The sequence below is a fragment of the Lutjanus erythropterus genome, chromosome 23 (assembly GCF_056507025.1).
Source record: "Lutjanus erythropterus isolate fLutEry1 chromosome 23, fLutEry1.hap2, whole genome shotgun sequence".
In the NCBI taxonomy this organism is placed as follows: Eukaryota; Metazoa; Chordata; class Actinopteri; order Lutjaniformes; family Lutjanidae; genus Lutjanus; species Lutjanus erythropterus.
The window spans coordinates 26,684,692-26,703,021 of NC_139339.1; the positions used below are offsets into that span (position 1 = coordinate 26,684,692).

The 18,330-nt window shown below is 39.7% G+C and overlaps 1 protein-coding gene across 9 annotated transcripts in view; it reads left to right on the forward strand.

Moving 5' to 3' along the window:
- Positions 1-15,566, forward strand: part of ehbp1l1a (EH domain binding protein 1-like 1a) — a 55,074-nt gene extending 39,508 nt beyond the window's left edge. For 7 of the 9 annotated variants that reach the window (XM_084711887.1, XM_084711888.1, XM_084711889.1 and 4 more), the window contains 16 exons: positions 162-3,571; positions 3,663-3,717; positions 3,952-4,146; positions 4,458-5,006; positions 5,462-7,834; positions 8,110-8,224; positions 8,561-8,727; positions 8,845-8,893; positions 9,423-9,932; positions 10,035-10,080; positions 10,166-10,209; positions 11,309-11,420; positions 12,091-12,190; positions 12,518-12,591; positions 12,975-13,089; positions 14,653-15,566. In XM_084711887.1, coding sequence (XP_084568013.1) covers positions 162-3,571; positions 3,663-3,717; positions 3,952-4,146; positions 4,458-5,006; positions 5,462-7,834; positions 8,110-8,224; positions 8,561-8,727; positions 8,845-8,893; positions 9,423-9,932; positions 10,035-10,080; positions 10,166-10,209; positions 11,309-11,420; positions 12,091-12,190; positions 12,518-12,591; positions 12,975-13,089; positions 14,653-14,746 — 8,008 coding nt within the window. In that variant the 3' untranslated portion in view covers positions 14,747-15,566. The remainder of the gene's footprint in view (positions 1-161; positions 3,572-3,662; positions 3,718-3,951; positions 4,147-4,457; positions 5,007-5,461; positions 7,835-8,109; positions 8,225-8,560; positions 8,728-8,844; positions 8,894-9,422; positions 9,933-10,034; positions 10,081-10,165; positions 10,210-11,308; positions 11,421-12,090; positions 12,191-12,517; positions 12,592-12,974; positions 13,090-14,652) is intronic. The other 2 variants (XM_084711893.1, XM_084711895.1) reach the window with 2 other exon arrangements.
- Positions 15,567-18,330: the final 2,764 nt, after the last annotated feature.

Sequence of the window (18,330 nt, forward strand, 5' to 3'; positions counted from 1 at the left end):
TTATACTGTGAAGCACAGATTACTTTCTCACTGATTGATTAAGGCACACTTTACTGGGCTTGTTCTGTATTGTGATAGAGTTTCACTGTTGGTTATGGTAATGCTTTCATACATTCCAGCAGTAAACTTTGACCATAACTTTGTATTTACATTCCCTTTAGACATGAAAACATGGCTTCACTACAGCCATCATGCCCAGCTGCTGCTGGTGCAGCAGAGCCCCCATCACAAACCCCCCAAAATAACGCTGAGCAGCAGCTAGAAAAACATCCCACAAACAGGACCATACAATGGGAGGAGCTACCAAAGGTGACAACAGTAAAATATCCTACAGATGAAACCATACAATGGGTGGAGCTACCAAAGGTGACTGCAGAGGTAACAAGAAACACATCAGAGGAAGAAATGGTCAGTGTGGTCCCTGCCATGATCACAAGTCTCTCTTCCACAATGATTGACACTGATGATGAAATGAAGACAAGGACAGAAGCTGGGATGGCAGATCTGTTGCCGATATACCCACCAGATAGTGACACATTTGAATTCATTGCTGCTACTCAACAAGAAAATGAAAGCCTACTGGACATTGAGTCTACTGTGGATAAGCCATCAAGGCATGATGAAATTATAACCACTGAGGGTGCTCTTCATTTAAAAGGACATGCAGGTCTAGTTGAAGAAATACTTGACAAAAAGTCCTCCCACCTTAGTGCACAATATGTGCCATATTATGTGAAGCCTGAAATTGAGTACAAACAGTCCTTTTCTTTAGAAACCTACCCCAGTATGACAAACATTGCTGGCATGCCATCCAAATTGACCGTAAAAGAAGAACACTGGCTTATAGATCAAAAGCCAATCTGGGAGAAACAATCAAAAATGAAGGAAATAATACAGCCATATGCGTCAAGGGATGATGAAAAGAACAAGAAGGAAATGGTTTTACTAGTACCATCTTGCCCTAAAGAGGCCAGAAATCAAGGGTTCCCGTCTGTACCACAATACAGTTTAGTTTCTTCTGGACCAAATATGATGGATATTTATCCCAGTGTGTCCAGTATCCCTGGTTCACCATCTACAAGTGAAGCCAATAACACATCGTGGGTATCACAACAGGAACCTCATATGGAAAAGAAAATGGAAACTGAATCTGTCATGATAGTGCTGCCAAAAGAGAAGGATGAACCAACTTGCCCTGAACCAGGCATAACAGCAATTTCCTCGATTCCACAACCTACTATAGTACAACATGATATGACGAGCCTCTTAAACTCTTGCCCCAAATCCTCTTGTATTGAAGGTATCCCATCATTAATGGAACAGTTGAATGCAAGCTGGGCTGCAGATTGCAAACCCTTTGGAGTAACACAAACTAAAGTCGACACAGTCATGATTGAGGATAGACCTCACAGTGATGACATGAAGGCCATGTCAGATTTAGCCCCAACATGTCCAAAAAAAGCTTGTATCCATGGATTTCCATCTGCTATGGAGCCTACATTAAGCTATAGTGGGTTTAACAAGGTCAATCTCCTTCCATCTTGCCCGGCTACCTCTAGTATAGCTGGTTTTCCTTCGATGCAGAAAAGTGACAGCAAAGACTGGAACACTGTTCATAAGCCATCATGGGAGAAGCCAATTAAAAAGGAGCCTGTATTACTACTGGAGAGCAATATAATGGACAAAGACATGACAGGAGTTGTGTCTCTTGCACAAACTTGCCCAAGAGAATCTATAATCTTTGGTTTCCCCTCTGTACCAACATCCAGAATGATCAATGTTGTTGACATGACAAATATGGTCAGTCTTTCAAGCTCGTGCTCAAAAGAGTCACGGATACCAGGAGTCCCATCATCTCATAATTCAAAGGAGTGGACAACAAGCAGGGAGCTACTATTTGAACCAATAATGAAAGAAAAGCAGGCGTCATTGATTGATAGATGTGAAACAGATTACAGAGCAATGCAAGGAATGGTTTCACTTGTACCATCCTGTCCAATAGAGGCACGCACATCAGGATTTCCTTCTCGTCCAAATCCCATACCTGTGTGTTGTGCACCAAATATTATCAGCCTTTTTACATTGTGTTCTCAAGTTTCCAAAATACCTGGATTCCAATCAGTTGATGGGAGTATGAGTGTTGGATGGGTAACAGAAAAGGGGCCATTGCTGAAGAGGCTACCAAAGAAGGGGGTCATATTTGACACATCAAATGATAGCACAAAGATAATGAAAAATATGGTTTCCTGTGTACCATCCTGTCCTAAAGAGTCAAGTATTCCTGGTTTCCCATCTATTCCAAATCCCAAAATAGTGTATTATGGCCCAAATGTAGTCAACCTCCTTCCTTTGTGCCCCTTGGTTTCTGTCATTCCTGGGTTTTCATCAGTTGAAGGGCAGAAGGAAGAAGGTTGGGTTGCTGACCATGGCTCAATGATGCACAGACCTGAAAAGAACATTCAGTTTAGGATTAACAGCACACAAATTAATATAGACAAACCAAATACCATGCTTGCTTTGGTTCCTTCTTGCCCAGGAGCATCAAAGACTCCAGGCTTCCCATCTGTCCCACGATACAATATGCCAAGTCTTGCACCTGTTTGCCCCAGTGTATCCAGTTTGCCTGGATTTGCATCCTTTGAAGGGGTTTCAAAACACCAATGGCATTTTGATCCACACACTTTGTGTGATAAGCCATTAAAGGAGATAGAGACAGGAGTTTTTGTGATACACAGTCCAAATCAAGATGGAGAAACTATGAAGACAATGTTGGCCTTAGCACCATCTTGCCCAGAAGCATCCAGGATCCCTGGGTTCCCCTCTGTGCCTCAAACCAAATCTAAGATTGAACCCAACATGTTAAGTTTTGTACCTTGCTGCACCAGTGCTTCAAGTCTAAAAGGATTTGCATCCATGACTACGACTCCGAGCACAGGGTGGATAAATGATATGAAACCAATTCTGATAAAGCCTCAGGAAAAGAGGCCAGAAATTATTATGCCACTTGCTGGGCAGGACAAGCTATATTGCTACAACCTGAAAGGCATGATAACATTAGTGACATCCTGTCCAAAACAGGCTAGGGTATGTGGCTTTCCCTCTGCTCAAGTTGTAAACAGACCACCAAGCATGGTCAGCTTATACACATCTGCTCCATGTGTTTCATGTGTCCCAGGTTTTCCATCAGCAAGGATGCTTAGTGCTGAATGTGTAAATGTACAAACTAGGACAACACACTGCAGGTCCCTGTTTGAGAAGCACCAGCATGAGAGGATGTTTCTCATTGCAAAACTTCGAGCAAGACATGCATATACACAGGATGAAATGAAGTACATGGTTGCAATGGCTCCATCATGTCCACATTTGACTCAGATTCCTGGGTTCCCCTGCATTTCACAAATGAATCCAACAGAGAACGAAACTGTCACTATTCCATTGCCTTGTTCTACGGAGAAGCATACATCACAAGAATTGCCTCATGCAGAGCCAACTCAATCATATCTCAAAGACACAAGAATTCCTGGTGTTCCCTCCACATCTATTAGCAGTCCCAGCACAGCGCTTACAGATGGTGAGACATTTACAGCGTTAAGATTGAGGTCGTAGCCACCTTTTTGTCTTGTTTCTTTTCGTGTATTTTACTATGTTTGCTTTTATGACAGAAGACAAATTCGAAGGCGATGCAAAGCAAAACATAGACCTTTGTGTAGATAAAGGGTAAGTTGTAGAGCCCAGTGCTCTTGCATTGTTTGCTGTGAAATGGGTCAGTTCAGTGCTTGCCTGACATGGACTGTTTGGACCAGTAAATGCAGTAAAAGCTTTTGTAACTTGACAGTACAGTGCATGGTAAATTTCAACATCTCTGAGAAGACTGTATTTCATGAAAGTTTTGTTTGTATTGATGCATGAGTTCAGACCACATCTTGAAATCCTTTATATTTGGGTCTTCAGCAAATCACAAATTGCAGAGGAACCCCAAACAGTGAAGAAACCACTGGAAACAGCAGAGCCAGCGGGAGTCTTGGGTTGGGAAGTGTTGGAGGCAGAGGGAACAGTAACAGAAAAACAGACAGAATCCTCTTTGTCAACAAAAGAGGAAGACTCCTCAGGATTAGTAAAGGCTATTGTGGGGGTTTTCCACAAAGGGTAAGTGTAAGAGTGGTTTGAAACTAATAGTGTGAAGCATGCAACATAGTGTGCATCGGTTATTGGTAAAACCTGAAGGGAGACAGTAATATTTCATGATTCACTCTATTATATATCAGAATCATTATATTTTCAAATGCAGATTTTGACATTTCAGAGTTTGGGGTAAAGTAAAATCTGGACTGAATTAGCATGTGAATTACTTTCTTTAATACTCACAAGTTGCTATAATTAGTCATGCCTTCATTGAAACCATTGTTTGTGCATGGTTCCATGATTCACTCATTCACTCTAGTATCCATTTCTCACAGTTATGAAACAGTAGCATCCATTTTGGGGCCGTCTAGCACTACTTTAGCTGCAGTGGATCACCAACCGAAGGCTGTGTCTTCTGTGGATCTGAAAGACAAGACACTGAGTCCTTCAGATGATTCTTTTGCATATTTCGTGGACAGCACTACTCCGATGCAGAAGACAGAGGGCCAGTGTGAAGACATTCACACCAAACATGACATTGAATATCCCACAAGTGCCGAGCCTTACATGTGGGACTTAGTAGGTGATCGATTGGCGTCTCCATCACGGGCTACCAACAATTATGATGGGTCTTTGTTTTGTGCAAGCATGAAGAAATGGCCACCACTGACAGAGGCAGATATCACTGAAATATCAAAGGATGATAGTGAACAAGTAGAGGAAGAGGTCGCTCTTGATGAATGGCATGCAAAGGAGACAACACTGACAGGGCAGGACTCTGGTCATACATCAGTGTGCATGGAAAGTTTGTTAGAAAGGCACCAGATGAAGACAGAACAGGATGAGGTTAGAACAGTGTCAACTTCCCCACAACTGGATAAAGGGTGAGTGTTGGGAGACAATGATCCAGTGAAGTGTTTTTGGTTGCACGGTGTGACAGTGTACATGTTCTGCATTTTTGGTGATAACATTGTCTCTTTTTGTGTTTATGAACGCTTACTACTCAGAAAATTGTGATGGTCAACTAAGGATTGGCATTGTGATGTGGAATGGTAATATCGCGTTTGTGGTAGTGTTTTACAGCGGTGTTGTAAGCTGAGGTTAATTTTGTCTTTGTGTCCTTCATGGCTGCTGTGTCATTTCAATGACAGTGTGCATGTATGTAAGTAAACAGAATATTGAAAATTAAGGTTAGTTTTGTTTTACAATGTGTAAAGCTTTGGCTGCTGTCTTTTTCATCGAGCAGATTAATGGCTGGTTGAAGATAGGGTGCATGGTACAACTATATAACAAAGTATAGAACACCACATTCTGAAGCTTGTCCTTTCTTTTCCTTAAGCCCTCAACAAACAGTCACAGAAGAAATTCCTGCAACTTCCCTGCAGCCTACATCAAATGAGTCGCTGATAGATGCCACTGCACATACAGAGATAGTCATGGACAAACCCTCAGATTTTCAGAACGTTGGTCCAGTTGGACCACAAGCTGACATTGCTGTCCCACAGCGAGGCAGAAAGCCCAAGAAAAAAGTTCCAGAACCTCAACAGCAAGTGTATGATAAAGAAAAAGACATTGTTCCATTAAGACCGCTCAGAAGGAAGGATAGTTTAACACCAGATCGCAAACAAAAATGTACTGGTTTGTCGGTCAACCTCATCTCTGAGGTTATCCCAACCCAGTCTGTAAGGAAAGATGCTACTGCTGAGTCAGATCCCACACAACCTGCCATTGGCCAGTTCTACAGCATAAACAAAGAAGACAGTAGCGTTCCACTAGGTGCTCCTCAGAATGAGTATGCCCAGGACAGTGTTGGGGCTCAAGTAATACTGTACACTGATGACCATAGACAAAAAGGGGAAGCTGAATCTGTGCAAATATCCACAGATATTGTCCCTCCTCCTCGTGTGAAAAGAAGAGATGGTAGTTTGCCACCTTGCAAGCCTCCAAGAAGAAAAGACGGTGCCAGTAAAGACACTCCTGTTCCAAACCAACAAAATTTGAAAGCCCAAGTCAGTTCTGCTTTGAAAGCTTCCGATACTGTTCCTTCTCAACCTTGTGAGGGAAGTTCTGAGGTCTCAAGTACCACTGAAATGATCTCTTCACAACCTGTAGGAAAAGAAGACCAAACCAACACCAAATTAGTTGGAAGTGTATCTCTACAGGAAGACACAGAAATGGTTTGCTCAAAAGATACAGAACAAACCTCTTGGACCCAAGAATGGTCCAAGGAAGACACAAGTACATCTGTCCAAGCCTCTTCTCAAGTAATTCCTCCCTCAGAAACTACAGAAATTGAGAGCATTGCCCCAGAGCCAGAGATATTTCATGTTGATCAAACTGCTACACTCTCAATCATCAAGAAGATACGTCTTCCGCAACGTGGCAAGAGATTGCCTTCAAGGAAATCTAGAAAAATTGACAGTGGCAAGGAAATTATCGCACAAAATGTAAATGTTGAAAACAAGGAGTCTGTAAAACCAGCCCAGATTGTGAACACTGTTAGCGGTGATATGGAAGAAACAAAGCAGTCAAACATAGCTGGTGAAACAGCAGTGGACATCACGTCTTTGCAGAAATCAGAAGATGCATCAGAGATAGCAGAAGCGGAGAAGGACAAACAAACAACAGTTCCTACAACCAGGCCACGTGTGAAAAAATGTCTCAGTGGTTCCTTCCCAGATGATGTTGTGGCTATGGAGAGGACAACTGAGGCTTCCCATGGAGAGGTGGCACAGGCAGCAGAGCAAGGCGGTACCTCATCCATTTCCTCAACAACTACAGAAATATCAAAGGTGCAACACAGCAAAGACTTACCCTCTCTTACCCTGGAGGATCAACCTTCTACATCTGCAGAAGAAGTAGCTGTTGTTAAGTTGAGAAGAAACAGATTGCCCATTGAGACCCGTGTTCAAGTAGAGCATGATGATATTACAGAGAAGACACCTGGTGGTTTGAGCTTGCCTGTACCAAAACCAAGAGTGAGGAAACGTCTCAGTGGTTCGTTCCCAGATGACACTACAGTATCTGGCTCACCGCCACCCTGCCAAACGGACACAGTAGCTGACACCACTGATCATGAATCAGTTCAACAGAATGAACAGTCAAGCTTGCCTGTACCGTTGCCTCGAGGCAAGAAACGACTCAGTGGGACTTATTCAGATAGCACACCGCCCACAGACAATTTATTCACTCTAGAAATGGAATTCTGTCAGAGAAGCCCAGAGGATGTAGCTGTGACAAGCAAGGAAACGAGGGAAGGCTCAATATCGCTGGATTCAAGTGTGATCTCTGAAGGAAGCTTTGTTACAATCCAACAAGAAGATGATGTTGCATCAGAGGTGGAACGGGAAGTTTTAGCTGCAATGGAAGAAGAAGAATTTCCACAGGCAGACTCTGTGGAAGATACTGAGAAGGGTCTGGATGAAATCATTGAAGGCTGGACCTTCACTGATAAACCAGTTGTTAATGATGACTTAGAGAAGGCTGCAGAGGCAATGTCTGAGCAGGCTGACATTGAAAAAGTCCTGGAGGCAGAGGTTGATAGGTCCCTTGCTTCCACTGTTGCATCTTCTCAGGATGACTGGCTGCATGTAGAGAACGATAAGGACAGTGAACCAATGGAAATAGCCTCAAGGAAAGAAATAAGGGACGAAGAATTGGACTTTGGCTTTGTGTCTGTAGATGTAGCTGCTGGTGGTTTAGAGGAAGAAAGGTAAGATTAATCAGTTCACATTAAGGTGTGGGGGGTGCAATCATTACTGAGATATGAGATGTGTGTGTTCTGTGTTATCCTCTCTTTCAATGCAATAGAAACTCTAATTTCATTTCTATATTCTAATTATCTAACATGTTCCATGTATGTGATTTCATTAATGACATGGATTGCAAAAATCAACTACACTTGTTTTGCTATTAATAACAAACATGTTTTCAAATGAATTGTGGAATTCAAAACCCACTTTGTTTTGTTTTTGTGTGTCTTTCCAGGCAAAAGGAGAGACAAGAAGAATGTGACAGCAAGTCACAAGGTGATGGCCAGCCCCAAGCCAAGGAACCAACAACACCTCAGAAAAGACCTGCAGATGGGGCTGTCTCTCCAGAAGTATGTTAATGCTGCATGTATCAACATTTATATATGAACAGATGCTTAAATGACTGTGTAATGTGCAAGATGTTGCTCGGGCTGAAGAAACCCACAGAAAATTATCACTAACTCTGCAGTTCGTCTGGGTTAGCCTCTTTCAGTTCATTATTTTGGTTTATGACCTGCACATTTTTTTGTCATTTCATTATTTAAGTAGCTGAAAAACCCTAATAAACCCATCATTTACCAGCTCCAGACCAAACAGTAGACAGACGAAGTTAGAGATGTTTTTTGTGTGCAAGATTGTTCGGCAAATGTATTTCATATGTCAAACACATTATTCTTCTATTCTAGAACCTTTCAGCCAGTCCCAGCTTAGTGACATCCAGTCAGTCTCTACTAGAATGGTGCCAGGAAGTCACGCAGGGTCACAAGGGAGTGAAGATCACCAACTTCAGCACCTCGTGGAGGAACGGCCTCGCCTTTTGTGCCATCTTACATCACTTCCACCCAGAAAAGATGTAAGAAACTGTTGAAAAAGTTTGTCTATAGATAAAAATGAATAATATATTTCATTCCTACCCCAAATGCCATGGTCCCTTTTGTGTTCATTTTTACCTCCTTTTTTCTTTGTGTAGTAATTATGAAATGCTGGACCCATACGACATCAAGCGCAACAACAAAAAGGTGACTGACAATTGGTTATCTGTTGATTAATTACAGACATTGCATAATTGACCCTTCTTTAGTCCTATTTCCTAACTAACTAACAATTGATGTATGTTAGCTAGCTAGCCAGTGTTTAACATTAAATATCAGAGATACCTAGCTATTTAATGACTGATGTAGATTAGTTAGCTCATTGGTTAGTGTTTTGTTAACAATAGCTATCTATCACATTTTTTTAATGTTTTTGATGTTTTTATCAGATGTTTTGCTGGCATTAGCTAACTTATGATGTGATCTCTCTCTCTATATATGTATATGTCACCTTTAGAGGTCCAGAACAAAGAAAACACTTTATTAGATCTATTAGATAGGTGGACCAAAAACTTACAAATTCTGCACTGTCTAACTTGCAATATATAATTTATTTGTGACGTTTCGGCACTAGACTTTGAAGGACCTAGTAGGTGGGCCTTGGGAAGGGTCAGTTGTAACTTTAAATTTTTTATATGTTGGTTGATAATTCCTAATCTGATCTATATTTTTTCAGGCCTTTGATGGCTTTGCAGAACTTGGCATTTCCAGGCTGATGGAGCCCTCAGACATGGTCATGCCAACAGTGCCTGACCGCCTCATTGTCATGACCTACCTCAACCAGATCCGCACCCATTTCACAGGCCAGGAGCTCAGTGTGCTTCACATAGATAAGAACAGCAGTGAGTCCAGCTATGCAGTAGCAGGGGAGCGGGAGACCCAAGAGGACCCTGAGGCAACTGCTCGCTACTGCGCCCAGAGGCTTCAGGAGGAGGGCATCAGTCTGGAGACAAATGGTACTGCTGCCGAAGCAGAGATGGACAGTAAAGCCGCCAAGGATGTGGTTCCACCTCCCAGAACCAAACGGCTGCAGGTTGCTGGGGCGGGTGGGGCTCAGGTACCAGTGGCACCACCAAGGACTCATTACCTGTCCAAAGGTTTCTCTCATGTCAAAGACGCTGATCTGGTTAAGAAGCGCAGGTCACAACGGAGAAGTGGCTCAGTAGATGAAGGAGACATAACAGTGGTATGATTCCTTGTTGCCTCGTTAGATTATCCCTTGGAATTCTTAAAATTACTTTTTGTCTTTTCATGAACTGTGATATATGAGTTACTTTTTTGTCTTCAGGTTGTTGCAGGACAAGAGGAAGGTGGAAGGAGGAAGTCAGAAACAGGTTAGTTAGTTGTTATCTGTGTTTGTTCCCTGTTGACTTGGAATGTTTTTGAATTGTCCTAATTTCATTTCTGTTTGTCTCACAGAGAGAACAGAGGCTGCGGTTGAGGAGGGAAGACCAGAAGGCCAGGTCAGTTAGCAACCACTTTTTTTCCCTGTAGTGTTGAATATCTACTGTATCAAGGGTTTGCTTACATAAACACCTCTGTTATGGCTTTAAATCAAAAGTTATACAAAATGACACAATATTATATCAATTCTTTGGACAACGATACAATATTTGCTGATATCACAATGTCTGGCATGATACGATTTTGCTTTGATTTAATTTGATTCAAGATCCTGATATGAGACGATATCTTATGCTCATTTAACACAATCAGTTGCAGAAGAAGCTTTTGGCCATAAAAGAAAACACAACACATAAATAATTGTAACCAGTTAAGTGCAGTTAAGTTTAACAGTTGTATTTTTGCTAATCAGCAGTATTCATTTGAACCTATTGCATTTTACATTGCATGAATTAGCCTAGCAGCTACTCAGAGCTTAACAAATTGCATGTATGATTTATGCATTTTCTTACTGACCACTACTTTAAAAAAAAAACTGCATCTTTTGGCAGAAAATCACAGTTGAATTTCAGCCTGCATTCACATTTTTTCAGCCTAAGATTGATGAAACGGAGCAGCTAATGTTGCCATAGAGAGACCAATAAGTTAGTGGACTGGATGCCCGTCCAAGTTCATCATGTTACCTGAGTATTTTATCTTGTTTGCATTGTTCGCATATTTCCACACTGCTGATTTATTCCTGAGATTGAGATTGCGCAGGCCATTATCTGCCTGCTAGCACTGTTTGGAAGTTTAGGAACGAGGCACGCTTGGACAGAAACAGTGACAAAGACGTCTCTTGGGAATTTCAAAATAAAGGCGCATGATGGCGACTTTGTACTGATGCTATTTGATCGTTGTTCATTAAATTGATCCAGATCAAAGGATCATTACACACCTGATCTCTGTTTTGATGTGTTTTTCTCTATCTATATCTGTTTTTGTGAACACATACCAATGAAACAAAGGTTAGGTTGTTTCGAAAAGAAATGCGTTTATATGTTTTTCCAAATTAATTTAATATCTTGCTGATCTGTCACATGCAAGATTATTATTATTATATGTAACTTTGTTTCTGCATGTCTCGCTGTGTGTGTCTTTGTGTATGTATGTATCCAGGATGCCAGCCAGTATGTGCTGAATCAGATGGAAGCCCTGGAGGCGGAACAAAACCATGTTGATAACAGAGCAGGTGTGGTGGAAAGGAAACTCAGACAACTACTGGAAACAGGTAACATACTCAGAACTCTAACAGAAAATCTTAAAGGGTAACTTTAATATGTTTCAACCTGGACTCTAATTTTTCATGTTTTTGTGTCTAAGTATCTAATGGGGACAACAATTTTTGAAATGAGTCCAGTATTGAACAAGACCGCTGCAGCTGTCAGCCGTGAAAATGGCTGAATTTCTATGAGAATAACTTAATTCTCTTACAAAACCAACCTGAGCCTGTCTGTGGAAAAACAAACTTTTAGTGGACAGACTTTGATGGTTCATAAGGATTAAATTGCAGCCTGTTTCATAACTTAATACTGGATCAGTCTCCATTAGTCATTTAGACAAAAGAACATGAGAAAATAGAATCCAGGTTTAAAAAAATACCAAAGTTACCCTTTAATACTTGTGCTTCCAGGCTACAGATGTACAGTAAATAAAAAGCACCTGACATTTGGGTTCCAAAGTAATATTTTTAGGGAACAAAGTATCACAAAAGTAAATAATAAGTAAGTAAATTTTTGGGGAATCATTTGTAATTTAATTGTTCATTTAGGATAAGATGAAAACTTTCCCTCATAGCAACCTCAAAAGTCCACAAATATATACACATATATTTAAACATATATTTAAACTTCAAACTGAAAATGAGAGACAGCTCATGGTATTGTGATTCTGTTCTGCAGGCAGTGACAAGGTGGAGGAGGAGAGGCTGATTCAGGAGTGGTTCACGCTGGTCAACAAGAAGAACGCTTTAATCAGGAGGCAGGATCATCTCCAGCTGCTGTAAGACGTCCACAACACACACAGCTGGAAACATGGAGTGTGTCAAACTGTAGACTTTACACTACAGTTTTATTATTATCATTTAGTCACAGTTTTGGACTGATGATCTTTTGATTATTACACCTTTTCCTCAGCCAATAGTTGTCCAGCTGTCATTAAATTGTAGATTTAATGTCTTTAATGTCGTTAATTGTCTTTTCTTTTGGCCAAATAACAAGTAAAGAAATGAAACATTCAAGTCTATTCTTTTTGAAACTATAAGACAGCTCTCCTCCATAAGCACAGATGTGACACAGATGTGTGTAATGCATCTCTTGTGACTGACAGGCTGGAGGAACAAGACCTGGAGAGAAGATTTGAGCTGTTAAACAAAGAGCTCAGGGACATGATGGCGATTGAAGGTATGACTTCTACTGTCACAGCAACACTCCAGACGCACTGTCTGTTTATTGTTTTATTTGTCCTCAGTTTAACCACAAAGATCTCCGTGGATACAATATCACTTCTGCCAGGAAGTCCCAGGAAGTTTCATATAAAAGTACACGTGTGATTCCAGTGAATAATTTCCAGTTAGTAACATGCTTCATGACTTCACTTGGAGACTGTTTTTACAGCTGAACATTATGATGTTGGATATAAAATGTCATCATTACATTTGCGTATCATTTTGTCATGATTACCATCTTGAGTTCTAATGGCTAAAAACATATTTTGTGATCTCGTAGTGACATCACAAACTCAGTTTTGACAGAACACTGTTGTCTCTCTGTTGTCTGCGCCGCAGAGTGGCAGAAGACAGCGGCCCATAAACACAGAGAGCAGCTGCTGCTTCAGGAACTGGTTTCACTGGTCAACCAGAGAGACGAACTGGTCCACAACATGGACGCCAAGGAGAGAGGGTGAGACACGCTCACTGTGCTGTTTGTGTCTGTTTCTTTGACTGGCTCGACAACTACAGCTGGATAAATGATACTTTTGTGGTCTATGTGAGCTGAGATGATAAACAGAATACTTGAGGCTGGTGTACCACTAGATGGCAGTATAGTGTTGTATAAGCAGCTCAACCATCCAGCTTATCATTGAGTAGTTTTCTGTAAATTGAATGAAATGTTAATGAAAAGATCCTTGATCATATATTTGCAGGGGTGGAAGTAATTAACCACAAATACTCAAGTTACTGTGATTAAGTAGTTTTTTGGATACTTGTAGTGTGTACTTAAGTATGCACTGCACTGTGTAATCTACTTAGTTACTTTCAAAATCATAATTGAGTGCTGAGTATAATTTGAGTGAATATCCAAACCTTTCATCTGTATTTTTGTAGCCATTAATGCTGTCTGATCGCAAACAGGCCGATCAAAACCAGGACGTACGGATGAAAAAGAAAAAAAAGAAGGGGGTTGCTTTGGCCTAAAATGCCTGATGTAACAGCAGCTTTTCAAAAAAAAACTTGTGATGCATGTCGCAATTGTCTTCATGTATTTTTTGTAATGAAATTGCTGCAGCAGGTGAAATTTGCAGAAAAAAAGATGTTGTTTATCCATATAATTCCAAAATCAACTTATTGATAATGAAATCACACTATTTTCTGAGTGTTCTCAGGAACTGAATGAAAAAAGCTCAGGATTAGAAAAATTCTATTTTGTAAATGAAGGAGTGCATCTTGGTGGTTATTCTGCAAAGAAGCAAACTCTTTTTGGAGCTCAAACTCAGTCAAAACAGCAAGAATTATAAAATTCGAAAATAAAAGTGCACACAGCGTTGATAAATGTCGACAACATGACAAATAATAAATGTGAGACATTTGTGTAGGGAGCTTCTATGATTGGTGAAACTCAGAGGAAGCTATAAAGATTGGTTTGCAGAAAAGTTGCAGTGATTGGACAAAAATTGCCAGGTGATGCGGACTTCATGGAGATTGGTTGAATTTGCATGAATCATCAACATCGCAACTTCCTGGAAGAACTGATTAAACATCAGCGGTTAAAAAGTTTTTGAGAAGAATACTGTGGACTTTTACCAAAGTATTTTTCTAACATCAGTACTTTTACTTGTAATTGAGTATTTTTTTTTTATAGTAATCTAACAGTATTTGTACAGATCTTCAGTTCTCTTTCCACCACTTTCCACCACAAAAACAGTTTATTTTTTCTGAATAATAATGACAATGCATTTTATTGTCAAGAAGAGACTTTAAACCACAAATTAGGTAAGAAAGAAACAATAATCTGTAATTCTAAAACACAATACAAACGCAGAATAGTGTAGGACATGAAATCATTTAAAACATTTAATTGACATTATTTCTGGATGAAAATTTAAGGGGAATCTTAGCCTAAGTGCTTTTACACAAGTACCTTCACAAGTGCTTTGTTTGTGTAGACAGTTGTGAGACAGACGGATGTGTAAAACACAGCACATGTAGGCAGCCTGTGACCGTCCTCCTGTCTCCTTGTCCTCAGAGCCCTGGAGGAGGACGAGCGTCTGGAACGAGGCCTGGAGCAGCGGAGGAGGAAGTACGCTAAACAGCAGAAGGAGAAGTGTCTGATGCAGTGATTCTATCGACCGCCTGCCACCAAACCTGCCTGAAAGACTGCGGCTCAAGGACACGACTGGGACGGCGGGATGTTTGGTCCTCTTCCACCTGGTTTTAAATCAGCAGCAAGAGGGCATGTAGGCCAGGACCGTCCACACGGGGGGTTTCATCTGCAAGAGAACACACTGACACACCAATATGAGGTGGCGACGTGTTTCCAGTAGAGACTGAGATGTTCCAAAACCAGAGTGAGGAAATGTCAGCCATGTTTGGACTCTGTTAGTTTATTTGTGTCCTGAAATGAAGCACTAGGCTCCATTTAATGACCGCAGATCGAGGTAACTGAAGTGGACAGTAAAATTGTGTAATTTCCACAAATTCGATCCATCGTCCCTTTATCAAACCCTACAGGATTCTCAGCACCGTCTTTCAGTGCCTCAGAGAGCTGCTTGTACCTTTGGGCTGTTTGCTTGCAGTTTCTGTGCTGTGTTGTTTTGTTACACTGTGTGATTGTGAACATGAAGTGTGTGTGTGAGCCTGGAAAATGTTTGGTACAGATTAGAGCCGCCCAAGACAGCAGAGACTAGTTGTGGGTTTTGTTAAGGCTGACAGCAGAACTGACATGTTTGGATCGGACCTGCTGATACCTAAAAATCTAGTGCCAGTACATCCATAATTACAAAAAATAGTATTTCCTGATGACTGTTAGGCATGACAGAGTGAGAAAACCTCAGAAATACCCAGCAAGTCCTTCAAAATTAACGACAAAATACACTTTGCCTTCTAAAATCACCTCTACAAATTATTTTGGGTCTATTTCTGTGTCAGTAGAACACATCAATTATTGGTTTCATTTTATTGTCTGGGTCTTTGGTTAAGTTTTAAAGACCTACTTGATTAGGGTTTGAGTTGCCCCTCGAGGAAACTCTACTTTTTGAACATGCAATCTGTCACCACAGCTGCCTTACTGAATTTGGTCTTCCAGCTCTTGTGTTTGTCGTTTGCTTCACTTCTTCACAAAGCAAAAACTAGTTCCATTTGAAAATGAGAAAAGCAGCCACAGAACTGATCAGAGTCTTCTCACTAATTTATTGGATTCATTTAGAATTTTACTATTTATTCATTTCTTCTGAAGCCCAGAACAGCCATACTTGCGAATATATATATTTTTAATGCCGTTATCTCAAGATCACGAGTTATTTCATTATCTCTAAGCTCGTTTTCTCATGATAATGGTTAAATGTATCTTGTTACCTCAAGAAAATGAGTTTTATCTGTTATGAAAAAACAAAAGGTTGTTTCCTCTTATAAATAATCAGATATCAGATGTGTCATGCCAGTCCTGTTTACTCTCCTTCTTGCATCATGTGATGAATTAGGCACAGGCGTAACTTTTTGGGTCAGAAAGGTTCAGAAAGTGCACACAATTTTTTAAAAACTAAAATGATCATGTTATTTTGAGAAATCCAGCTTTCGTTTTCTCGAGATAATGAAATAATGAACTTGTTATTACAAGAAAACTGGCTTTGTTATCTTGAGATCCTGAAATGTTATCATGATAAAACAAGCTTTGCTACCTTGAGATATCAAAATAATGAACCAGTTACCATGAAAAACAAACTTTGTTATCTGGAGAAAAAAAAATAAAATTAACCCAGGCGAGAAAATAAGCTTTGTTAGCTTGAGATCGTGAAATAATTAACATATTATCACAAGAAAACAAGCTTTGTTATCTCAGGAATACAAAAGAGTTAGCCCGTTATCATGAGAAATGAGCTTTTCTATCTCGAAATAATGAAATTATTAAACAATTATCACAAGAAAATGAGCTTTGTTATCTTAGGATAACAAAATAATTTACTCATTATCACGGGAAACAAGCTTCTTAACGTGGAATAACAAAATAATTAAACCTTTATCAAATGTTATCACAAGAAAACTGTCTCTCTTTCCTCCAGATAACAAAATAATTAACTTGTTATTAAGAGAAAATGAGCTTCGTTATCTTGATATATAATAAACTTTTGTTTTGTGATAACGGCATCAAAAAATATATCTGGCCGTTCTTGGCTTCTGCAGTTCAGAGTCTGTTAACTAACTTATTGGATTCATTGAAAGTTTTTTTTTATTTTTTCATGTAGAATAGAGAAACAGCCAAACTGTCTACTTTATTGTTTTGTGTTTAAACCAAAGCTCAGAACCCTCATTCTTGTAGTATTTAACTAAACTGCACTCATATTCATAACTGTGACAGAAACATTTCTGTGAGACTTTTACCTGTAAAGTAGAATCTTTTTCAGTTTGCCACCTATTTTAAAGTTCAAGTATTGAAAGAAATTGAATGAATCATGTCATTTATTTTCCTTTTAAAGTCATTGAAATATTGTGGAAAACTTTTACGTCACACAAATGTAGTTTTTTTTTCCTGAAAATGATGTCAAAGATGTGAATGTGTCTGCATGATAAAAGCCAAATCTTTGTTAGCACAATATTAACATTTGCTAAACGTGACATAATGCTTCCATCTCTTCCGGTAATTAAAAGATGCTTCCTCCCTGTTCTTGCACTGAACTGCTGTGTGTTTTGACGTCAGTACGAGGACGTTGTGTAACAGCGACACGTCTGGGCCTGAGAGGTTTTATTTGTTGTGTGTGAACGTTTGCAGTTCTCATGTCGCCATATCTGCTGGTTGTAGCAGCTCTGACCACCACCTGTGTGAATCAGCTGCAGCCTGTCACAGAGTTTGCTGTTGGAAGAGCTTTTATTTCTGGTTTCTATGTTACATTTGCACTATTTGTAAAGTTTGAAAAATACAAAAGATTTGAATGCCTTTACGTGCCTCAGTTTTATTTAATAATATTGTAGAAATGTGTTAAATGTATTACATTATATTTCTATAGATTATCTACAGCAGTGATTCACAAAATGTCGCCTAGAGAAGTCATGAAAAACAAATGAAACAGTTTCATTTTACAAGTTTGAAATTACCATAATATATTTATGACTGATTTAAAAAAAGTAATCAGAACTAATAAAACAAAGTGGGGTTTAAATTAATGCTAATACTTCATTTTTCAGACCTACTTTCACAGATGTTACACTGTATTTGTTGACCTGTCACATTAACACAAGAATGTGTTAACTTTACACTCTGACTTTTGACTCAGAATCAAGACTTAAAGGCAATTCTGACTTTAAACTGAGAATTCTGGTTTTAAACTCTGAATTCTGTATTTAAACACATAATTCTGGCCTTAAATTCTGACTTAAAATGAGTTTAACAGGTGTTACACTGTATTTGGTGACCTTTCACATTAACACTGGAATGTATTAACTTTAAACTCTGACTTTGAGCTCAGAATTATGACTTTATTCTCAAAACTCTTGTTTTAAACTCAGATTTCTGACTTTATTCTCAAAAATCTTGTTTTAAACTCAGAATTGTGACTTTAAACACATAATTCAGGCTTTTAACTCTGAAGTCAGAATTCACAGAATAAAGCCAGAATTAAAACCCAGGATTCTGACTTTGTCCAGGATGGGTGAAGTTTTAAGATGCAGATGTTCGCTTTTTAAGGTCAGTTTCCCGATTCTGTGGAGCCAC